At 36.9% G+C, this 26431-nt stretch overlaps 1 protein-coding gene across 1 annotated transcript in view; it reads right to left on the bottom strand.

The window, feature by feature from the left end:
• Positions 1 to 26431, bottom strand: part of DOCK3 (dedicator of cytokinesis 3) — a gene marked incomplete at its 5' end in the record, with an annotated part of 212463 nt that overhangs the window by 116745 nt on the left and 69287 nt on the right. Inside the window, 3 exons of the mRNA XM_084292895.1 lie at positions 14151 to 14305; positions 15788 to 15829; positions 22060 to 22144. Coding sequence (XP_084149021.1) covers positions 14151 to 14305; positions 15788 to 15829; positions 22060 to 22144 — 282 coding nt within the window. The remainder of the gene's footprint in view (positions 1 to 14150; positions 14306 to 15787; positions 15830 to 22059; positions 22145 to 26431) is intronic.

Genomic DNA, 26431 nt, shown 5'->3' with positions numbered 1-26431 from the left:
CTTTCTCATGTTTGTCAGTGCTGTACTACAGTACTACACTGTGATCAAAGCAGATCATTATGGGACAGCATCGTACACTGACACTCTTGAGAACACCCTTTAGAAACCTTCTGAAAAGGAAACAAGTCTCCCATCAGGACTTCTGAACTTTTATTTCAACCAGATTGCCTCATATTCATGAAGAAATCACGTGTGTATTGACATTTTAGTCACTTCCCATACATACAGGGCTAATTTTTCTTTTGAAAGATGATTTAAGCATCAAAAGAAAATTTCTTATGAAGTACAACTGCTCATGACACCTATTTAAATATGTGAAGAGATGGAAAATAAAGCAATATGTAATCAAGAAATATATAATTTTTTTTTCCTTGTAAGAAGCTGAAATCCATTTTGAACACTGCTTTGTAAGAAGATCACATACCTTTAATGTAAAGTTTCTTGTTTGTGGAAGTATTTCAGAATGCTGTTGTACTTTAAAAGGCACGACTCTTGAGATGATTAAGCAATTTGTTTGCAGACCATTTAGGAGCATGCTCTATAAAAAGCTTTTCAAGTTTATTTTCTGTTAATGGTGTTAGCCTTTCAGAGTAGCTAATTTTTGCTCATCTCTTGGAAAAAAAAATACGTCCTTACAGCTGCTGTGAGGTTGACCTAATAATAAACTCTCCCAGTGCGCCATAGAACAAGTCCCCAGTTCTCAGTTTAAGTGTGAAAGCAAGTCAAAGCATATGTACAGAAAGGTTCTGTGTCTCTGTGAGGGACTCAATTCTCACTTACACCAGAAACTTTTCCTTTGAGCGTGTGCTCAGACCCCATGGCACAGAAGCATCTGAGCAGTCCAACATTGATAGGGGTCACTCTTGAATGCCTGAGACAGAACCATCACCTCTGCTGAACTTTGTTTGCAAATTGCCTGCACAGTGATTCATGAACTATTTAAAATCTTACTTTTTTCAGGCAAGTACTTAATATTTTTTTTTTTTTTGTCATCAGCTGTCTTATCCAGATGACCTGCAATAACCTCACTTCCAAAAACAAGGGAAGAAAACTACACTGCATTGGTTTACGGAGTGTATTTTATAAAGACATCTTAGAGAAAAGAACACCAAATTTGTGAGGGAAATGAATCTGGCTCTGACAAAACAGCTCCAAGCAACGCAGTTTGCTTCCCAGCAAATTCAGACTTAATGCTCATGAATTATTAAGTTACCTTGTTGGCTGGAAGCCATAAGGGAGGATTACAGAGCTTACAGTAAGACTGTTACTGCAAACACTGGGTTTCCATAGAAACAGAAATTAGTTAAAATAACTACCTGTCATTTCTCTCAACCATATTCAAGGGAAAACAACCAAAATGTTAAAAACGTTACTAAAGCTTGCAGGAGAAACGTGGCTAAGCACCAATTATGATCTCCTTGGGCTCTCATGCAACTGCCACAAAAGCATTTGACAGTCATTAGTTGTTTGTTTTGTTTTGTTATTTACATCATGAAAGGTAGGTATTTGTGCTCCTGAAAGGAACCCTCTCTATTAGCTAGAAGTTTCTATTTCTAAAAAAAGAGAAATTAGTCATACAGTGTGATTTCTTAGTCCCTGCTGGTGGTGATCCTGATGTTTAACTTCTGAAAAGCAAGGCAGATCAACCCTGACAGGCGGTAGGTGTGCAACACATAACTGTAGGGGTTACAAGTATTTTATGGAACATTTCATCACTGCCTCTAACCTGGGAACGCTTATTTGTCAGAAATGGGTCTGAGGTCTAATACAGTGATTGGCTCTCTTAATTCTTGCCCTGTAAACTGCACAACCTTGTTACCTGGCTTTGCATGTGGCAACTTCAGGCAGAGGAAAAGAACTGGTCTTTGCCAGTAAAGGTTTCAACAAAGAGAGCTGAGGCATCCAAGAGCAGTGATCATGACACCGTGGCTTCCTACAGACCAAGCTGCTTACAGTATTTGCTTTCTCTGAGCTGCAGAATTTCACTCAACATTTCAGCAATGTGCACCCTTACCATGTGAGACAGCACAATCTTTCTAGTGGTATGTGTTCATGGTCTGTCTTTGTTCTTTCTGAACAGCAACAGGGAAGAAAAACGTAACAGGAAAAATCAGATGCAGGTATTTAAAAAAACTATTAAAAATAAAATGAATCACACTTGAAGAAAAAACTGTATCCTTGCCCCCTGATATGTGCTATCTGATCCCCAACATGAAAGGCTTTCTTTTGGGAAGCATGGCAGTGGTGGGGAGATTTGAGATATAATGGTAAAAGATCCTCATTTACAATGAATTCATATTAGAAATTATATAGGATAGAGTGAACATCTCTAATAAAGCCACTTATCTCTCTAACTTTCATATACCAATTCAGACAATAATAGTTTATTTAAAATATACAATATTAACAGGAAAAGGGATAAATAGTAAAACTAAGCAAATTAGCGAGAGATGTTCTAGGGAATAAAAGTCAGCTGGGGCAAGTGGTAATGAAAATTGAAAGAAATTATTCCTCTCTTGTCTTTTTTTTTTTTTCTAGGAGTTGCATATTATGCCAGAGAGACTCTTCCCCTGCCACCAACGTGTCTGCAGCAGACTTCAGAGACCCACATATTTCTCACATTAACTAGAATGACCAGAACAATGGCCATTGCTGTAGGTAACAATATTCTTTACTGTTTATTTGATGATCTTTAAATTCACTTTGAGCAGAAACAAAAACTGGTATCCTTGTTACTACTATTGCTATGGATTATCTATTTCATGGAAGTCAGGAAAGCATTTTCCTCGAAACACTGAAAACACAATAAACTATAAAGTATAGGAAATACTAGTGGAGGATTAGCTATTCCAGCAAATGAAATAAGCAGAAGAGGTAACAACAAGAAATAGGACTTTTTTTCATGACTAAGCTGAAGAAAAAGCTCATTAGCTGGTAAGCCTAATCCCTAGGTAAATTCTCAGAATATTAAGGAAATAATTCAAAATGATACAAAAATATTTTTCCCAGTAGACAAATAACTACAGTGTCAGTGAATTAGATAACATTTCCATTTTAAAATAACTATGAGAAGGCTGCTATTCAAACTTAACAAATGGGAAGTTTAGTATGCAATTGCACAATAAAATAAAAATATAATTTTCTGCTTCCTAACATAGGAACTGACAACAGTTGAATATGGTAACATTTTAAATGCAGTTAACAGGGGACATACACGCACATTACCTCAGCACTCCCAGATTTGTTGCCTTAGCAATGTAGAAGAAGGCATCTTAGGATCAGTTCCAGACTCAGGGGAAGAACGCACTGAGACTTCCCTGCCACAGCTCACGCTAGCTCCGGTGCCATTTATTATCAATCCTCTTTTTCTTGATCTTTCCACACTAACCAAATTAATTTCTTCAGCTATTTGACTTCAACCATCTTCATCTACCTAGTGCTCCTATCTTCCCTTCTTGTAGCCTTATTAATGCCTATCTTCTGTCCTGTTCTTGCCCTGTCTATGTCTCCAGGCCTCTGCTCTCTGAGCTGCTGAGCTTCCCTCCATGCAAGCAGCATCCGATTTCCAGGACCCGTACTGTTCCTATACCTCTGTTTAGGAGCATGTAGAGTCATGTCGTATAGGTGTTCTCCCATTAACATGCTGATCCCACCTCACAGAGCTCTGAGAGGACTCAAGCCCCTACTCAGGTCAAACTTCTGGAAAATTTGTCATCACTGTTCACAAGTCTGCTTAAAGTTTAAAATGAAAGTTGCCGACAATGACAATTGTCTATGATAGGAAGCATTAAAAGAATATTGTTAAAGAAGAAACATGTAAATGCAAGGTACTTTTAGCTCTGATGTTCTTGCTAGGATTTTGGTGCAGTTGATACGTATCCCTATTGGCAGTTTACAAGTTTACACTGCCCCAGTGCCTGTAAGGAAGGCAGGCAGGGGGTGCTCTGGGCGTCGGGGCAGCAGGCCCATGGTGGAGCAGGCAGAGCCCTGCAGCCCCCGGGCACCACGCAGAGCAGATCCCCATGCTGCAGCCCATGGAGGAGCCCACGCAGGAGCAGGAGGCCCAAGGGGACCCATGCTGGGGCCATTGGCTCCTGACAGACAGACCCTGCAGTGCGGGCCCACATGGAGCAGTGCTCGAAGAGCTGCGGGCTGTGGACAGCCCACGCAGGAGCGGCTTGGGAAGGGACCCCACGTGGAGCAGGGCAGAAGCGGTGGGGACCCATGCTGGGGACTGACTGCAGCCCCGCTCCCTGCTGCAGGGGGGAGGCAGCAGAGGGAGGACGAGGGAGGTGGTTTTGGTTGGCTTTCAGTTCTCACAGCTCTCATCTGGTAATGTAGTTTACTGCCTATTACTAATCTCCCTCTGCTGAGTCTGTTTTGCCCGTGACAGTAATTGGTGAGCCATCTCCCTGTCCTTATCTCAACCCATGAGCTTTTTCATCCCATTTCTCCCCCTGTTCTGTTGAGGAGGGAGAGCGGGAGCGCGGCGCGGTGGAGCTCAGCTAGCTGCTGGTGTGAACCACAGATGAAGAGGGAGAGAAACTCTCATCAAATTTGTAAAGGTTACTTTCAGCAACTTTGTATAAATTTGCACTCTGACATCTGAATTAGGGATACTGTGTCTGAGGAAACTCCTTCTATGGAAAAAATCAGAGAATCCCCTCTCGGTGATGAACCTCTTCCCGATGTCCAGCCTGAACCTCCCCTGCTATAGCTTGACTCCATATTGACTCAGAACTGATTCCATACAAAGTTCATTATTTCTACATCCATAGTTTTTCAAAGTGGTGAATTTTGTTCTTCTCTACCTAACCACCATCAGAATTTCTTTTTCGAGCCTAAAAAAACAGTATGGTGATTTCTATCAATTCAGTTACACCTATGAGAAGGTAATGGCAGCTTAGAGACACTAAAACGGGAAAAGACTGCAGATGTCAGTAGCTTGAGAACACTCTTCCTTTTCTAGCCCCCACATTGGCCAAATCATTTTTACACCTTTAGTATCTTAATCTCTTATGTATTTTTCTGCTAACTTTTATCACATAAATTAACTTGGTTGAAAGCTGTCTCAACTTCATGAGGGAAATCATTGGTTACATTCCTGCTGCAGTTCCAGCCCATACATGGCAACATTAGTAAGAACGCTGACACTTAACGTTGTTTGATACAGCCTTGACAAAAGGGTCAGATGATTTCATTTCAGTTACATGACATTGGAAATACCAAAATCCAACTGTCATGATATAAATTAATGGAAAAATTTTGAACATCTTTATCTTTACATATCACACTTCTTAGAACTTTGTCAGTGGCATTAAATTCTTAAGACAGAAGATGTGAGACAGTTTTACTATTCACGTTCTCCCCAACATCCACCCACAAATTGACAACATTTACATGAAACCCATCTCTCCATATCACCTACAGCATCAGGAACAAAGCTGTGTTCTCTCTCATTTTGCTATTGCAAACACAGAAACAGATGCTTTAACACAGAAATAGAGGTTTTGAAATTATGGAATTCCTACCACTTTACTGAAAATTAGCTGCTCAGTAAAAGATATACTTCTGCATTTTAAGGGTTTTAAAATCCCGTGAGACTCGGTTTCTTCACATTTCTGTATGTGTTTCACTTAGCCATCTGCTATGAAATAATGGATTACAATTTTATCCTTCAGTGGGAAGCAAAAGAATATGAAAGGGCATCTCAAAAAAGCACAATGAGAAGCTTTATGAAGGCCTAGATGTTACCCTCGTTAATACCTCCACATACACAGAGGTAAGAATCAAAGGAACAAGAAAAGAACAAGAGTGTGAAGCTTTTTCATGGACTTCAACAGACTTTCTCTCTAATGCATCTAACTAATAAATGTTGGCTTGCCTCAGAAAACCTACAAGCATTTATAATGAACAATAATGTCTTCTTTTTGAGCTGTCGCATGCTCTTCCATCTGACAGGCCCTGTGCCTTGCCATCTGAGGCGGAGAGGAATAGTGTGACATTCAGAATTCTAACTCTACATCTTTCCCTAACTGCAACCTCCGGTCAAGACCAGTTTTTACCATGATGCTGCTACAAAACTAACAGCTGATTACTACTAACATAGTAGAAAAGATTTCTAACATTAATTTTAAGAGGAGATAGGATCACCATAATGCTTAAAACTTGTCTACTATATACCATTTACATTAAAATATATCTTTGGATTAATTTTAAGGAGGATGAAGGAGGGTCAGAGGAAGATGTCTGCCCTGTACGAATGTACACTTTGCCATTCTTTTTTTGTATAACCTATCTTGTGATGTTTTTTCATACAAGCATTTACTGTCTCTTTTTTTACATTGGACTGCAAATGTTCTATGCTTATGATTCACATCAGGACATCAACTTATTGTGAAAAGGTATGACGTGTACTCTGGTATTACTCAGTACTTGAGCACAAAATTTTAGGTATCTTATGTTATAGCAAGCATCTCTTAGTATGTAATCATACCCCGTCCCCACACCTGGAAGCCTGAACACACTGTATCCAGTCAGGTCTACATTTATCACCTAAGTAACAAGAAAAGATATGATAATAACACAGTATGTGCTCGTTGTAGAAAGTTATATGGTTTAATGTCATTCCGGTAAAGCCTAAAGGCACAACTTATAAAGTAAAAGAAAAAAAAAAGTGAAAAATGCTAATCAGTCCAAGTTAATAACGACCCAAATTATTGTTACATGATAGCTTTGCCTTTCCTACATTCATCTCTCCTTGCAATGCTTTGCACTCCCACAAATTAGTCTCATGAATGATTATGATTCCATTGCTCCTTTTCTTTCCGCTTTTGAACAACGAGTACTTTCCCTTCCAAATCAAATTATTTTAAACAATAATGGGAGAAAGAAATTCTACTAATTCCATCTGGATGTTTCTCCTGTACAGAGAACAATGAGGAAGAGTCAACATTTGAAGAAAAAATTAACTAAATTATTGACAGATAGACACCTGCAAAAGGGAAATGAAAGGAATACTTCAAGAGAAGCAAGATATAGGGCACAAATTTGCATGCATGGGAACCAGCCATACCTTTCAAGGTCATTAATTCTGCAGCATTTTTCCTCTCATTTCATTCTGCTGTAAGGTAAAAGGGTCATTAATATATACATTTATATAAACCTTTTAAACCTGATTATCACCAATGATCTCTTGAAATTTCCAGTAGAGGGAATTGAGTGCGCCCTCAGTACATTTGCAGACAACACCAAGTTGGGGGAAGTGTCGATCTGCTGGAGGGACCTCACTACCAGAAGGACATTGAGGCCCTGAAGCATGGCCAGAGAAGGGCTGCGAAGCTGCTGCAGGGCCTGGGACACAAGTCCTGTGAGGAGCAGCTGAGGGCACTGGGGGTGTTTGGTCTGGAGAAGACTCACGGGAGTCCTCATTGCTCTCTACAGCTCCCTGAAAGGAAGGTGTGGGGAGCTGGGGGTCGGCCTCTTCTCACAGGTAACCAGTGATAGGACCAGAGGGAATGGCCTCAAGTTGTGCCACGGGAGGTTCAGGTTGGAGATGAGGAGACATTTCTGCTCAGAAAGAGCAGTCAGACATTGGGACGGGTTGCCCAGGGAGGTGGTGGAGTCACCGTCTCTGGGGGTGTTCAAGGAAAGGTTGGATGTGGTGCTTGGGAAAACGGTTTAGTGGGTGACACTGGTGGTAGGGGCATGGTTGGACCAGATGATCTTGAAGGTCTTTTCCAACCTTAATGATTCTGTGATTGCTGGCTCATGGTAAGCTTCTCATCAGCAGGCATGTTTGTTTCTCTGCTTCACCATAAAAAGTTAACACTCTCCCTCACCTCTGATAGCTTCCATAAATTCCCTCAAAGCCACCTCAACACTACAAAACTGTCAAACAAAATCCTGTTGAAACATACATAATACAAGATCTATGTGATACAAGTATCTTCACATGAGATACGGAGAGTAGCCCTTACCATCACAGAACAACTACCTATTTCCCCAGTTTTATACCCTTTCACCCTGAGTTGTTCTTATCTTTACTTGGACAGGTCCCACAAAAAATATATCAATTACATATTTTTTGTAACTTTTATTTTATAAGCATCATTCCAGTTGTATTTCATTTTAATATGCACCCATCCTGTTTTGCCTTCTCTATAGCACTGAACACAATCCAAGGCAGTTAGTTAGCTAGAAAATAATTAAATGGATCAGTAAAAATGGTGTTTTCTTTTAAATGTTATCCTTCTTATTCGTTAGAGAACCACAATTACTAGCACAAACTCAATTTTCTTGGACAGACACACATATAGGCTTCCAGTTCAGCCAAAGATATCTGAACCTAAACTGTTAAACTTCAGAAGTGTTCTTGTATATCAGCTCTAGTAACAACAGAAGCTTTGTGGACATCTTGCTTCAGGATTCAGAGCATCCTACGGATTCTTCACAAGAAAGAACTGTGCAGGATGAACGATCAACCTTGTCTTATGTGATGAAATAGGGAGTTGGATATGCTGAAAATTCCTTGGTGACCATTAGAGTATAGACATACCACTACCATATTGCGTATGCCATATTGCGTATGACATAAAACTTTCCTGTCGGTGGAAGATGCATCTTTGCCTCTCAATTCCCCCCATTTGCACGTTCTCTGGATGAAAACTTCTGTTCCACTCTGTACATCCTACCAATAAAGTGCTGAGGAACCGGTCAGTGACTAAAATGCCACAGTACTGTTTTTAAATATTGGTCAAACTTTTGGGCAATACAAGTTTAGATTCTGGTCACAAGCAGTCAGCTTTACTTAGATAGAACTTATGGATGAAATAAAATACTTAAACATCTAGATTTTAGAGAAAAGTTGTAATAATACAAACTCACACTGCAAAGATCATATTAAGTATCCACTGTGGCTTTGCCAACATCTGAGCTAGCTTCTAGTTTTCTTTGGGTAAACTGGAATCTTCTCCCTTTGCTGCCTCTTTTTACCTCTTCTCTGTTCTCCCCCCCCAGGGGAAACACCAAATGAAAAGTAATTTTTTTTTTCCTGTTGTAGCCTTTCTTTTTGCTAGCTTTTAGCTTAGGTAAGCTTTCCTTCCATGTTTCCCAGGGCACTACAAGACAGTGTTCAGAAAACTGTATTACTGTTCTTCCCATCACCGCTGGTTTCTAATGTAGCATTTCCAGACTACATTTTCTCTAGCTTGAAACTATTTTTGCTTACAGTTAATATTTCTCAGAGTATAACTATCAATCTGATAATAAGATGTGCTGGGAGCATCATAACGAAAAACACTACAATAGCACATGCAAAAAGAAAGCAGTTCTTAAACTGAGCAACATCTACCTATCCATACATACTTTGTTTGTTCTATGTTGTCACTTCTGGGAAACCTGGTTACACATGAATTGAAGAAAGATGATATATTCTTGAGATTTGCTACTGAGTTCTTCTGTTTCTTTGCTTCCAAAACCAAAAATAATACCACAAAAACATCACAAAAAGAGCTACATAGATTTTTGACACAGACAGAATAGAATAATAAGCGTTAATAATGAGTCATATAAGCAGGAAGGAGAAAATAAAATGTGCACTATGGTGCTCAGTGAAGAGGACATGATCTTGTAAATGAAAAGTAGGCTATAAGGCAGGTGTCACAAGAACAATCAATTACTGTTGAGTTCTGCACAGTGCACACCAAAGAAGGTGCTTTCAATGTCTTTCTTCATGAACATATTAAAAAAACACCAATGACGAAAAACCTTAATTTCATTACTATGCCATTGATAATGTTCTTAGCTGCCAATCTCCTCTGCAAATTTTACTCTAAAAATACAGTCAACTTTTGCTACTACTTTAATTGTTTAAGCTGGAAGTATTCATTATCTAAAAGAGGCACCATTCATAGTCGCCCTTTCATCATGCCACACCATATACTTAAACCATTACTTCTGAAAGAAGTGTGCTAGGCAGAAATAATCCCACCTTAGTTTAAAGGAGCTCCAGACTAGCTCTAGTCCACTGACCCATCTGCAGGGATGAGAAACGAGATAGGCTACCTACTCCTCCAAAAAGCTAAGAATCAGTAACTTCCCTCAGTTTGCTGGCTACATGCTGCAAGGGCCTGCTACTGACCACATTCAATTTGTCCACAGCATCAGGGCCACGTCTGCCTTCATTTTTCATTTACTGCCAATGTACCCACAGAAGCCATGTGCACATGCCTATCTTTCTCTCCTTCTTTACCTTTGTTGGGATTTAACCCCAGTAGGCAGTTAAGCACCATGTAGTTGCTTGCTCCCTTCCCACTGGGATGGGGGAAGAGAATCAGAAGGGCAAATGTTATAAAACTCATGGGTTGAGATAAAGACAGTTTAATATTAAAAAAAAACAACAAGAAAAAGTGTGCTAGAAACTTCGACTGTTTTAAGATGTGTTTAAGATGTAGCCAGAATGAAAAACGTTTAAAGATAAACCTTAAAAAGAAAAAAGTCATTCTGAAACATAAGTACTCTTTCTTACACTTAATGGATTCTTCAAGTTTATTTTCAGCATAATTTCTATCGTGTTTTTAAATGCATGATTTTTGAAGTTATGCATAATTTTGTGCATTTTTAATAAAAAGACCTGTAGTAAAGATAGCTAAGCCTCACTACTTTAAAATAAGCTATTAGTTTATTGTTAATAAACTAATTTATTTTTCCATCCATCAATATACCGCTGCACCAAAACCTGCTGTCTAAAAAAAAACACAACAGAACTTATTAAATCCATTCTTCCAACACAGATAAGATTGGATAAGTTTTTCCACCAGTTTTCCATTTTTACAGTAGTTTCATCAATCCTATATCTCCCTGGTTTACCATATTAAGTCTAATGCTTCTTTTTTGTTGAGGTGAGCTCCCATATAATTGAATAAAATTAGTGTGACTTCTGCTTGACACATCTATGTTGAATTTTACTTTTCTTCTTATGAGCTTCTAAGTGCTAATAAATAGCTTATTTGTTCCAGAACTTTTTGCATTTGTCATCTGATTGCACTTGACCTTTTGGGGGAAATGGAGGCAAAACAGTTATTAAATACTCCTGCTATCTTGGTAACATCTGCTGATAGCTTAATGTCCCCTTTAATCTGTTATTTCTTGATCTAAAAAAAAAACACAAACTTTTTACAACAAAAGCATTATGGACTTATTCGTCATTGCTACTGAGGTCCCTTGCTAATTGCATTTTTCTACAACTTTGTCTTTTTCCGTCCCCACTTGTGCGGTTTCATCAGTTTCTTTTTTAATACTTTCTACCAGACTATGTCAAAGAACACAGAATACAGGCTTTCTATTTTTGCCATATATTTCATCTTTCCTTTACAATGGAACAATTTTCTTGTGCTCTTTATATTGTCCTAAGGAAGTGACAACTCTCAAATTTCTTTCCTCTGTACCATTTTTTTTTTTTTAATGTTTATCAACACCTGCCTTATTGAAGTTCACCACCTTCATGTTAACGTTTTCTTTCTTTTCCAATTATTACAAACTATCATTTCACGGTCATTCATTCCAAGGTAATTCAAACAATGGGTTGTACTTCCCATTGGTTGTAATCAAAACTAGCTCAAGTTTCTCATTTCCCTTGAACTTCAACATGACAAACAAGCTGAGGTATTAAAGTTTAGTACTAAAGTTTTGTTGCTTTTCTAATGTATTTGAATGTAAAAATACAGGATAACTTGCAATAAAATTTCCCAAAGACTTTAAAACATACAAATAGACTTTTGCCCCTTTTGGTGTAAGCCATTATCTAATGCTCAAATTGACAAGTTGTTTCTAGTATGGGCTGAAACAAGTTATTGAGGCAGCTGTTTATTAATCCAGTTCTTTATACTCACAAGTATTTGTTTTTATAATTTGTCACAGTAAAGTCTTTTTCAAAAATCTCTAAGTCTTACACCCCTGATAACAGCATTGTTCTCGATATCCATATTTCTCCACCATTGTCTTTTGTCTGCTTCTTTTTAGAAAGCACAAATCACTAGCTGTACAATACCATACTTGTATTCAGAAGCAGAAAATACATCTTAAATTGTATTTCAACTCTAGCTAGCTCCAGCCTTCTGATTGCTAATCCATAACTGGTGCATACTATTACTTTAGCTGCTGAAAAACAGTGGAAGGCTTAATTTTTCTTTAGTTAAAAAGACTTGAAAATAACTATTGCAACCAGCAGGATCAATGAGGTTGTAAACTACTGTGTCCGAGGCAATAACACTGAAAGCCAGTCAATCTCCAGCGTAACAGTAGGAAAAGCTTGGATAAGAAATTCATCAAGATCAAAACCATTTAATAAAAGTCAATTTGTCCATTTCACTTAGAATGTAGAATGTAGCTTTGCCTTTTTTTTTTTTTTTTTAAGGAAAGCCTTAAAAAAAGGCTTTCTTTTTAAGAAAGCCTTAATGTACTATTTCCTGAGGCACACAAAAGAGGAAAGAGACTTCATCTTCCAAAGCAGATATAAGCACATCATTCTAAATTTGTAGCAATGCCTTTGTTTTCTACTTTTAAGTTTCTTCTCTAAAATAGAGCCTAGCCTCATTACACACTCCTTCACCATCCCTCTTTGGGACATAAGACAATATAAAAATAATGTTTTTACTACAGCAGCTCATCGATGCACAATATGAAGAGCTAAGTAATAACAACTGTTTGCACATCAAAATGTTATTATATATATTTAAATCTGCCTGAATCCCTTTGCACTTTTTCTCATTGTAACTATTACTTCCGTTTTATCACTGGCAAAAACCCTCAAGGTTTTCCCACTCTATGTTAACATACCAAGCAAAGTGCAGTCCAAGACTATTAATCTTTTGAGGCTGTTTCTGAGGCCTTCCACCGTCACAGCAGCAGTTTGTCCCTTCCTCTTTACTGCAGCTTTCCTCATCTAAATAATTTGATATTTTACTGCTTTTTGACATAGGGTTTGTTTTGTTTTCGTTTGCCATTTTCATCTTTCCCTCTTAACAACTATTTTCTGTTAATTCTCTCATAGAAGAACCATATGCATATATTCCTACCTATATAAAAACAACCATTTCTCAGGTATTGGGGGTGAATAAGCATGATGTAGCATCATAGTAGACATTCTTGCCACATTCTGCAAAACCATCTTTAAGTTGCCAAACTAAATGGTGACGGATGTAATCAAGTCACTAGAGCTTTCTAATATATAACACTTTTTAGTGGGTTGTATTCTGAAAAGCTACAAACCCATTACCTTTCTACTCTGAGCTTCCTTGGACAGAACGATGTTCTTCCAAAGAAAGGAAGGAATGTTCTAGGGGCTCTTTCCTCAGCTTGGGACAAATCTAATCTCATTTGATGAAATATATAGGACAGTTTTGACTACAGTACCAGAAGTCATCAGCGTCAACTGTCAGGACATACTTTCATCAAAGCTCAAAAAAACCCTGCCAACAAGCTATGATCACTTCATTTTTGAGACAATATATATGCTGCAGTACTATTCTACATGTTCTGATGTTTTCAAAACACACATTTACAAAGGAAAAATGCAGCACATTTTATATTTGCTGACATTAGTATCAGTACCCTCAAGGTACTTAGCAGCGCAGTTGTCCGGCCTAGACATAAGGTGAATACAAATTTCCCAATCTATCTTGCTAGTAAGAGTGATGGAAATAAGCAATATTGTAACATGCCTGTAAAGCTAGGACTGGATGAAAGCTCAAGAGCTTCAATTCAGCACACAAACACACAGCAGTCTTCCTTCCAAAAGTCATACAGTATGACCTTGCAAATATTGGTATTTCTTAAACAACATCCCTAAAAATGTAGCTACTAAACACTAAGACCTTCAGTAATATGCAGAGACCAAGTCAGAAACATAAATAAAACTCAACTGTTCTGTACCTTCAATACTTTGGTTATATGTAAACAAAAATTTTTATACACAATGATCAGCATTATTGATATTCTCATGTATGCATTGCAGGACTGTCAGATTCTGATTAGGTGTTCTCCTTTCAGTTGTGTCACGAGAATAGCTCACATGCTTTTCTCCAATAATCACGTGCTTTGCTCAGTTTTTTTTTCCTATAAAGCATTTTAATTACATGATAAAGTCCTACCTGATCTGCTTCCCTTCTCGAACATCATACAAAGAAAAAAAGACATCTGTGTCTTCTCCAATTGTATTATAGGTGAAGCTCTTTAGACTGAGGAAGAAGTGATGAGGCACTGGCATACGACAAGCTTCTCCATGACGCTGACGAATTGTATCCACCTGATTAAAAACAATGAAAGTGATTTTACTTTGTCACAAATAAAGGAAATATGACTGACTTAATTTCAACTGAAACTTTGCTTTTCTTTCTCCATCAAGTAAAAGCTTAACTTCAAATACATCCCATCTTGGACCAGGAGTGGTTTAGGTTGGGTATCAGGAGAAATTTCTTTACTGACAGGGTTGTATGGCATTGGAATCTGCTGCCCAGGAAAAAGGTTGAGTCATCATCCCTGGAGGTCTTCAAGAAGCATATAGATGTAGAACTTAGTAGTATGGTTTAATGGTGGAATTTAATAGTAGGTTAAAGGTTGGATCTTAGAGTTCTTTTCCAACCTGAATGACTCAATGATTGTATGATAAATGACAAGGTTTTTCTTCCTCTTTTTTCCCCCCTACTTTTAATTTGAACAGCTGAGAAGTCATGAAATCAAGTAAGTAAAAAATATTGTTTATAAAATTGAAGTGATTTTTTTTCAAGTAAGCCAAATCAACCCTGCTTCTCAAATATTGTATTGATTTTGGTACGAAAAATAAGCTCTAGTAAGACAGTGTTATAGTAATTCTTGATGATTTCCTTTTGCAGTAGATGAACTTCTACTCAATTATTTAAGAATAACTTTTATGTTATTTCTTTTTAACAGCTGTAATTCATTTATGGTTATCATTTAGAACAAGGTCTTAGAGGCTAATAGCCCTGCAGGTATAACAAAAAAAATCTCATTGTTAGTTGATATTGGTTGATAACATGAGCAACCAATAAAGTCGAATAGCAGAAAGCTTTTTATTTTTGGCTCAGTATATCAAGACGTATTTACAACAGTGAGAACTGGGGTGGAGAAAAAAGAGTATTAACTAGAAATAATTATTTTTTAATTCTGGTACTACTTTATCCATTGTATGCTGATTTTAATAAATGGGTTGCATGAATAACCTAAGTTCACTAGGCTAGTCTCCTCTGAATGTGCTAGATAGGTAGATGCTAACAAAGAGAATCTTAATATTTTCATACTTTCCACCCAAATCTGTACTAGCTTTCACAATACCGCTTAAAATGAATTTTGTTCTGGATTTTGAATTAAATCCAAGTAAATCCTCATCCTTTAAAGACTGGTACCTGTGGAAACACAGATCTCTAGTAAAGATTAGACCCAGATTCCAAGACCAAGAAAGGATTAAATTACTACAGAAAGGATACATGAAATAAAAGCCTCCTAAGCTATGTGTTAGCAGGTAGAAAGAAGACTCATGTGGACAGACAGGCTTGCGATCTCAATTGAGAACTTTTTCAATTCAGAACACTCAGAACTGAGGAAAAGAGGCTTACGTGGAAGTTGAAGAAGGAGCTTAAGTTAATTATTCTGAGGATCTTTTGATGAACTTGGGTAGTGACTTAACCAATAATCACCATCCTACCTTTATATACAGATACATTATCAAAGACTTAAAGAGAACAAAAATTCTTACGTAGGTGGTGTTTACCTGTGACGTGCTCTGCTGGACACTGTGTCTACTTGACAAATGCTGTGGAGATACAGAAGAGTACAATTTAAGCCTTTTTGAGAGTTAAGAAATATTTGTATCTGTGTAGCATTAAACTGTATTTTAAAAATATGATTGTTCAAGCTTATTATCAACTCTTCACTGTCTTTTTTCCCTCCAAAATATATCATTACTCGCAAGACCACTAGGTTTCTTAGTGGATTTCAATTAAGCCATTTGTTAGACTAATAGATTTTACAGGTGATATTTACCTTAGTTTTGAATAGAAATGGCTGCACAAGCTAGACATAATTTCCAACATTCTAAAAACTTTTTTTTTGAGAAGTCCATCACCATATACTCCATAGTTTATGTATTCTCCTTTAAATAAGGGGATACCTAAGTCCTCAACCATCAGTATGCTGGTGCATGAAAAGCTGCATTTGTTTAAAAACAAAAACAACTGACATCTAGACACTGAGAGGATGATCCTGTATTTAAAGCCCTTCATACTTGTCCTGGTTTCAGCTAGGATAGAGTTAGCTTTCCACCTAGCAGCTGGTAGGGTGCTATGTTTTGAATTAGGATGAGAAGAGTGTTGATAACATGCTGATATTTTAATTGTTGCAGAGCAGCGATTACACTAAGCCAAGGACTTTTCAGCTTCTTGCTCTGTCCTGCAAGCGGGCAGGCTGGGGGTGTAGCAAGAGCTGGGAGGGGACAGACCCAAGACAGCTGACCCAAACTGGCCAAAGGGGTATTCCATCCCATCTGGGGTCATGCTAAACAATATATAGGGGTAGACGTTTAGATGTAGAGCTTAGGGATATGGTTTAGTGGGGACTGCTAGTGTTAGGTCAGAGGTTGGACTCGATGATCTTGAGGTCTCTTCCAACCTAGAAATTCAGTGATTCTGTGGCTAGCTGGGGTGGGGGGGGCTGGCTGCTTGGGGGTAGGCTGGGCATCGGTCAGCGGGTGGTGAGCAATTACACTGTGCATCACTTGTTTCATACACATTATTATTAGTAGTACTATTATCATTATTATTATTATCTGTCTTAATAAACTGTCTCTATCTCAACCCACAGGCTTCATTTTCCTGTTTTTCTCCCCCATCCCAGATAGGGAGGGGGGAGGGTGAGTGAATGTCTGTGTGGTGCTTAGTTGCCGGCTGAGCTAAACCACAATACTAAAAGGAAATGTTATAATCAGAAAATGGACTGCAAGTCTTACTGAACCCATTTAATCTCCAAATGGAGATTTAAACACTAATCCAAATTGAAAAGGTTTCTGAGCTCTTTAAAAAGCGCATCATTAGTGATTCTGCCATGCCTGTCCATGCATATTCATCTTAACATTAGCATTTTTAACTGAAATATTAACACTACCACACATTAATACATATTCTTTTCATTCTCTACTATCTCTATTACATGCCCAACATCTAATTCTGAAAAAAGATACACGCTTTCTAGTAGGAGCTGCATGATATGTTGATAACCTTATAGCTTTAAGAGATGAAAATAAAAGATATTCCACAACATGTATTCATCAACACTTTTTCCAAACTGTTCCCCACAGAAGAAAAATACAATTTGCTATCGCAAAAGTTAATCTCTATAAAGAGATTAAATCAAGACGATGGAAAGTTAAACGGCCTCTTTTGACTTCTGTTTACATGCACAGTTGTAAAAATGCCCTCTTTCACACTGCCAACAGAAGAAATGATCTCCAGCTCCATGGCCTGTTTCTCTACTGCAGCATCTTCAGAATGTTAAAGCCCTCTTAGATTAGCTGGCTGGGTTGCCTATTTAATCTTTGTCACCTGTAACCATTCAGAATCAGTTGGCATAGAAAAGATCAGTTACTTAAACTGCTCAAGTTATCCTGGTTTCTGTACGATTACTATACAGCTGCTTAGTTTCACATACCATTTCTCAAAGTGTCTGCGTTGGAAGCCAGTTCTGGGCACTTGAAATAGAAGGTGACTGAAAACAGCCAACACGGATTTGCCAAAGTTAAATCATGCTTGATCAACCTGTAAAATGACTAGATCTCTGAATGGTAAAAGACTAGTAGATGATGTCTACCTTGACCTTAGCAAGGCCTTCAATACAGTCTTCTGCAGCCATCCTTCTACCCAAGTTGTGAAGTCACATCTGGTTGGGCTAAGTGTAGTAGTAAAAACAAAAACCAACACATCTAGATTGTCAGGAGTCTATCTTAAGACCTACCTGATCTAATACATTCACAGATGATACTAGGCTGAGGGCAGTAATCAATGCATTCAAGAAGATCACCTTTGTTCAGAGGGACCTAGGCAATCCAGAGGAATTAGCTAATAGGAAGCTTATGAAATTCAGCAAGGATAAATGCAAAGTCTTGCACCTGAACAAGCTAATAGTTCTGTGGTATAGGCTGGGAATTGACCAGCAGGGTTCTGTTGAACAGGAAGCTTGATGTAAGTTGGAAGAGCACTCTGGCAGCAAGCAAGATTCATTCTCCCTCCCCCTGCCTCCCCATTGAACCAAATTATTGACAACCATTCTTTTTATTTTTTTCCAGTGGGGTTTTACTAATTAGCTTTGTGCTTACTTTACAGAAATTTCATCTAGAACTAATGATCTTAGGAGAATTTCAATTAGAACCACATATTTTTCTATATGAAAATCTAATGGCAGCATCAGCTGCTCTTTCTCTACCCACTAGATTTCTGTTCTGGAAATACATTGGAACATCTTAACATTGCTTATTCTGAACAAGTTCACATTCACTATTACTTACGTCCTTGTTGGAAATAGTTGGAATTTTTTGTTTTTGTTCCACTTACCTACCAATACCAGTTTTCTATTGTTGGGCTTCCTCCTTCCTTCCCTAATGATTCTTGAAAAGTAAATCCCATCACAACCATGTCAGCCTCAAACTGCTTTCTAACTTCACATTCTCAATCAACTTCTGAAGAGCTGGCTTAGAATCAGATATATACAAACCTGTCCTTTAACCACCAGCTTCATTGAATAAACAAAGAAATCACTGAGAGATTTTAGGAACTTCCTCCACAGTCCGTGTTCAGTTAGCTTCCTTTTCTAGTAAAGACCTGGGCAATTGAAGCCTCTATTTTCAAATTTTGTAACTACTCACTCTTACCAAACTCATTTTCAGAGTAAAGCATAACCAAATATGAGGTGATGGCAGCATATTAATTTTGCACTTGTCTTTTTAATTAGAAACTCTGGTCATTTTTTTTTTTTAAGATAGTTGACAGAAATGGTTAAACCTATCAGTAACACAGCCAGTAGTTGTGCTTTTCATACAACTGCTAAATTCTCCCTGAACACGCATACACAAATCAATACATCTATAGAAAAACAAAACATACTGAATGGCCAGGTTTGAACATTTCTGATTCTTCAAAATACCTCCTGCCATTTGTCTTGCAACTCCTTTTACCAAAGAGTACTGTCCAAGGGTTACTGACATTCTGCTAGACTTGCGTTGCTTAATGAATGACAGCTTCAATCTAGTGACAAATCCAGCACTGAGCTCCGGGGGCAGAATTCTGACAATGTATCTCACTGTTTCAAAAGTAATGTAAATTAAAAAATTAAAGTAAAAAAAAAGGTATTTGATTGTATTAGGTAAAATCACAAATATCATCATAAGGAATGAGTGATTTGGTTTCTTTCAAGAATAATGACAATTTCTGACTGCTCATCCTGAAGTCACTAAGATTTGCCTTCATAATGATTCATTTGGAGAAGCTGGATATACAAGGCCTCAGAGCACAACAGTTCTGACAAAGAGATGAAGAGAACGACCCTCACACAGTAGTCACAAATACATATAGCAAAGTAAAATGGGAGTTAAAAAAGAAGCACAAAATTTTTAAATTGAAAATTTTACCAGTGGAAGTAATGCTGAGCCTAATAACTCTGTATAAAATGCTTCAATTTCTTCTCACAGATGGGAAAGCCTAGGGTTACTTCATCCATTTTTCTGCTAATATGAGACCTATTTTCTATGGTACATTTAACATTCTACAATTCTGCAAATATGGAAAAGTAATTGGGCTCTCATGACTATTCCCACAAGATTATTTTGCAATGTAAAACCTCATTGCTGATTTGATAATCCATTAAGTATTTTGCTGGAAGTACAGAGAAATTCTCTCTATGGGTTAAAAAAAAAATCTTCAATCGCTACAAAATTTAAGTTAGGCAAATACTAAGTTCTCAGATGTTTTGGTTCCTGAAATTGCCTTCTATGTACTAGATGTGATTAGACAGCACTGTCTTCCTGAATCTACAAACTAAAGCGATTGTGAAGTGTGAACCAACTAATGGTCATGCTCTAAATACTAGCACAGATCTGAGCAGAAAACTGCCGTGGACATTTTCTTCAGGACTAAGATAGGGATGTAATCAGACAACTCTGACAATTAAATGTTTGCTGTACTACAAGTATTCAGAATAAAATCAAAAACAACATAACACCTTCAGAAAGAAGCACAGAGTAAGAAAGTAATCCCATTAGCAACTTAACTTGCATTCTTTGAGTCATTACCAATTTAATTTTGTACTGATAGTTGTTTCTGTACTCTATGTGAAGGAAAATTCTCCTGTAATAGCACCAAACCCTCCTCAGTCTATGGCAAATCAGGAACAAACTTATAAATCAGTACTGCAGAGTGCTGGACTTTGTTGTTGTTTTTTTCTTTTCCCTTACGTAGCACAATTTTTATTTCTTTTCATGAAAACCACTGTAATATGATATAAATAATCCAAAACATTTCTACTAAAATGAAAGAGATATGGTTTCTAAAGGACATTGCCACACAACAGAGATGGCCTTAATGTTCAAGAATTAGTTTTGCTTTACGTAACTTATTCAGTCTCCTTCCATCTTCTGTGAGCTCAAAAAATCTTTGAAATGGGGCCAAGATGTTTATTATTTATGCACATCCTGTAAGCAGATTTTTCTTTTTATCTGCAGACTCTCCTGGAAGAATCAGACAGTGGCTCTCATGGACTTTCTAGACTCATGCAACTTCTGATGAACTGCAGGCTCAGGAAGTTTTAATCAATGAAAGTAGGTTGACTAACACTAGATCTTACAGTAAGGAACACTTTTATCTCTACCAGCAAGTTAATAATTGCTGTTTGAATTAACAATCATGTAACCCAACAGCAGCCTGTTAAAACTTCTTCGTTGTATGTCAATAAAACTTGCATGGTCATCTGCCTGGTTCATGGCACTTTCAAATGAACAGACGTCCGCAAGCTATTATGACAGTGATACTATGAAGCGTCCTATTTCCTACCGGACAGAATTCAACAGTATAAATGGAAAAGGCAGGTATTAAATGGCAAATGGCAGATTATCTTGTATAATGTCTACAAAATACATGTGGGAAGCAGAGGTCTAGAAAATCTGACCTTTGAAGGAAAATATAAATGGAGTTGTCTTGCCTAAGGAAGAGAAGACCAAATGGGACAACAGTATTCAAGCACATAAACTGCGGTGCAAACAGGCAGGGAATAATCTCTCACCGTGGACACAACAGGAAGATGTGAAGCTTATACTTCAACAACAACAACAGAAGTATACATTTTATTTTCACCATTAATAAAATTACCAAATTGCAAAGACTGCCTGAGTAGGCTGTGGATTCTCAGTCACAAGAGATTTTTAGAAACAGACGAAATTGTCACAACTGACAGAGACTGTTGATCCTGACATTACGTGGAAGAATGGACTGGATGACCTTTTAAGATTTTCCAGACTTATTTTTCTTAAATTATATGAATAGTGAAAAAATATTATTGCTGCTTCATTTAATGCTAATACATCGATTTTAGCAACAAAGTTTAAAATTATTTCCATTATCTGTGCCTGACAGATTTGTCTTTTTATGACTTCTTTTGCTACTTCTGAAAAAGCATATTTAAGGAAAAAAAAAAGTAGAAAGAAACAACATTCAAAGTTAGTTTCTCTATTTTTCATACTAGGTTATTTTGTAAATTGCATTTAAATTGTATATAGTGTGCCACTTCCAAAACAAAGTTGGTTCATTCTTACTAAAATGAACTCAGGGTACTTGAGACACTGACTATTCTCATGGTAAGGGTGTAGATGAAAAACATGTTAAAAAAGCCTATGGAAAGCTTACCACGCTATTGCAATCAAGACATAATATGTAAGACGAAATATTTTTTTCCTCTTCTTTCCCTCCCAAAGTGAAAACTCACAGGAATGTCTCATGGATTTCTTACCATTTTATAAAGGTCTGAAACACTGATCTGATCTGAATCCACAACCTCAAAGTCCTTCCGAGGAACTAAATCTAGGCCCAAATGTCTGCAAAAGAGAAGAAAGGAGAAATGGTAAGTATAATGCATTAACATCCACAATCACCCGCTACATATACTTACTCAAGTACAAGGAGACAAATATTGAATTGTATTTAAATCTTTTTGCAATTGTTAATGAATAAAAAGAAGCTTTCTAAATAAAAGTAAATGTAAATAAACAGAAAGACACTGGATTTGTTCCTTGTTCACTGACTTCAGAGAAGCTGTAGCAAGTAGTGTTTTGGCCAGTATGTTCAGGCAGTATCCAGAACATGTTAATTGGAGATGTAGTAGGCAAGTGAAGTTAGTACTCTGATTTCTGCTGCAGTAATTAGGTAGGTTTCTTCGCTACGTAATGAAAAAAAGTTCAATCAGTGACCCTATTCAAAGGTGCAAATACATCCTTTGCTTTCGGAAGCTGCTTTGAATGAAATTCCTGGTGCTCATGCAACTAAACCCCCAACTTTATCCACGTAGAAACATGATACATAAACATTCTTATAAATTCTTGAGCAATAGCTAGAAAAATACCAAAAGGAATTTTAATTGGTATTTATAGTGCACACAATATTTGCACACTTCTGATTAGTCCAAACTAAAATAGGATTTCGGCTTAGATCAAATACATAAACTAACAAAAAGGTCTTCTAGTGCAAAAAGGAGGGCTGGTTAGGAAATTCTTTTTTGCTCTATAGTTGCTCAGGCTCTGAGGCATAAAGCACTCAGACAGTTACAATAAAAAGCTATTCTAATTACACATATTAGGAGTAAAATTAAAGACACACAAATGAACCACTTCCCCCCTTTCATTCTTACATAACTTTGATATTTCATTTACACATATTTTATATGAAATTTCTTAACCTAGAAAAAAAAATCAGAAGAGGTACCCTTATGGACACTACTCTTTCACATTTGTTATGAAATAGACAACTAAAACAAAATCCAATTTAATTTTGTATTTAAAGAAACATTCTGCACTGCATTGTTCCTGATGGCAAATGAAAACTTTTATTTGAAAAACCCTCAGGTACCACAGAATAGTTGTACGGTACAATAAACAGAAGCCTCCAGGCAATGCAGCGTCTCTTTCTGAGCAATTAACTTAAAACAGCAGCAAGTAAGAGCCAGTAGTTTGTACGAAGCCTAGATGCCTTTGTTGACCACTGCGTTTTTAATCATTTCCCTTAAGTTCCCAAGTCCCTATTTTTATTTTTTAAGAACTCTACTTAATCAGGCTTTCCATCTTTAATTATGTCCCCAAACCATCATCTCTCAAAAAACACAGTTCAGCCCACGTCCACTTACTGGCAAACAGGCAGTGCTATAATTGCCATTAAAATATTTTGCAGACAAATGGGAATTTCTGTATTTTTAGTTCTTTGACAAAAACAATTATATTTTCAGTGGAAAAAAGAACATTTTTCCTCCTTCAATTAAATTTTCATGCCAAATAAAAATTTCTAAACTCTAGTGCTAAGTTGTGAAAATGATAATTTTATACCTTTCACACACTTTGTCTTGATTAAGCCCAGACCAGTAGCAGAAAACTGTATCTGTAAAGCTGAAAATTACTTTCTGTTTACCAAGTGAAAAAGATTAAATTGAGAACACATTAAGTAATCCCCAACTGCAGCTGCCATTGGAGTCTACGTATAGGAAGACCAAAAATGTAACAAATGGTTGCAGGTCAAAATAGTAGTAAGGAGAAGATCCACTTCAAAATGTTTCAAATTAAAGCTAATGCTCGTCGTATTTATTTGCAGGAATTTTCATGAGTCTGAATATCTAAACCACTTTTAAAAGAGTATACCACTCACATGTGTGTACACACATGCACACATTTAAAGTATATTCATGAAGTAATTTCTCAACATATGGATGACGACAAACTCCTAATAAAGTGATCAAACACACAGAACACTGCATTACAGTTCTTATGCAGTTACAAAGCACTGTCAGAAATGTACAGGATAAAATTGCCACATCTAATCATAGCCTAATATTGTTCTGGTCTCATAATTTCAACCCTCTAGAGAACTAAGGTCAAACTGCTTGGACTCATTACCCAATACATGACAAAGGTATTATCTTCTACTTAATAATGTTCAACACAACTGCACCAGTATCCCTGTGAAACTTATCTGATGCCCTATTTTTAGTTAAATCCTTTAACACCATGGATTTCCAGACAGAAGATTCTCGTTCTTTAATACTATGTTAATCCTGTGCAGTACCTCCTCCCAGCAGATAAAGGTATTTTTTCCTTTACTACTAATATTGCCCAAGTTGGAGTTCAGGTTTATGCATTTTATTTGTATCAATTTTTATTTTTTTATTTTTAATTTTTTGTCCACAGAGAACTGACAATGTTTGCAATGACAACGACAGTTAGTGGCCCACTTTCACCCTCTATTATCAAGTACTTGGGAATACAAGAGCACCAGCTGCCAAGAATTTTTTTCTGCAAAACACAGCATGCATAAAAATTAGATAATGTGCTATTTTGTCTATTTGACAGTTCCTCTCTCCACAACATTTCTTCTTCTTTTTTTTTTTTTTTTTTTTTATTCTGTCTTAACACTCTACTGACTTTCACAAATATTTCCCAAGTACACCTACAAAAAATTCCCAAGCCTGTCAACTATCTCTTGGTACCATATGTCTAGGACAATTCCTGCTGACATGCAGATATTCCTTCTCTTCCATGTAGCAATCTTTAAAACTTAAGATTTAATTTTACTTTCTCTGGGAGAAAATAAATAAATAAATATACCACCTGAATAAATCTCCTGGTACTTCTTCTCAAGTAATGTCAAGACAAACTAATAGAGAAAAGTGCTATCTGATGTAAGACTGAATGAACTAAACGTAAGACTGAAAGGGATGAACACACAACTCCACTTCAGGTTGACTGGGTTTCTACAAAAAATCAACTTAGTTTTAATGGCAGCTTCAAAGAACCATCTTAATTTATAATGCTTTCATATATTATCAATATGAATACTAGACCATTTTGAATTCATAAAACCACAAGTCCTAGCAAATTTTCCTTCAAGATCCTTGCAGAAATTACTGTCATTTCACTGAAACACATTTTTAGGAGGCACATCCAATCTTGAAGAAAAGATTGGGAGAATTTATCACATTCTGGGAGCATTCAGGATTTACTCCCCCTTGCTCCAAAAGACTTACATTTTACCCTGACTCTGGCTTTAACTTTGCAGCCACAAATTTTCATTGTATTCCTTCTCTGACTATGGCAAAGGCTCATTTAATATCATTCACATTTCTCTTATGCAAAAAAAAAATAAATAAAGGGGGTGAATGGTAACTAACGATTCCAGCAGCTATTCATATAAACTACATGCAGACTTTGATGGAAATACAATACAAGAATATATACAACACATATATACATATGTAATATGTAAATATACATATGTATATGTACATTTATATGTACATGTATATGTAAATAAATACAAGAATATATACGATAAATACAATAGAAGAATACAACTGATGGAAATACAATAGAAACATTAACAGAAAATGAAATATAAGAAAAACATGTTTGTAAAAATTAAACTGTACTAATACAACTTGACGCTTTGATAGAATTATTTTGTACATAAACTGCAAGACTCTAAGTTTTGAGGAAAATAGTAAAGCATTGATGTAATGTTATGCAGGAGATTATTTTTAAAATGAAGTTGATGAGGAGTAGTAGAAAGTAAGCAATCTCAGTAAGGAACTGATTAATAGAAATGGCAGCAAATACTTCTGATCATGGAAGCATCAGGCTACAGAGTGAGGATATTAAGGTTTTCTTCCAAGGCTGACGTCCAAGAGAGTTCCGGGACGGGACGGGGGGGGGGTGGAGCATATTCAGAAGAAATGAGAGCTATTATTTCTGCAACTTTCTTAAAGGCATTTCTTTATGGCTGTTTACATTGTTCACTGCTACTTTGATCATCTTCAGTGTAACAACAACAATTTCTGTAAGATGTGACAACTACAATAGTAAGGATTTCTTTAAATCTCACAGGGATTTCAAGATATTGTGACCTCATGTATACATTCAATACATATTTTCAGATACATTTTACAAATTTTAAGTTAATTGTTGCAACACTATTGGGAAGTAATTACTTCTTTTTATCAAGAAAACTATAACAAGGTGGCAAGTCAAACTCCAAAAACAAGTTTCTAAGGATGGAAACACTGAAACTCAGGACTTTTTGAGAGCTTTCAGACTATGGATTACTTCAATGGATCACACTATTCCCTC

The sequence above is a fragment of the Netta rufina genome (assembly GCF_964035555.1).
Source record: "Netta rufina genome assembly, chromosome: 10".
In the NCBI taxonomy this organism is placed as follows: Eukaryota; Metazoa; Chordata; class Aves; order Anseriformes; family Anatidae; genus Netta; species Netta rufina.
Note: the sequence above shows the minus strand (reverse complement) of the source record. Positions and strands in the feature narration are given on the sequence as shown.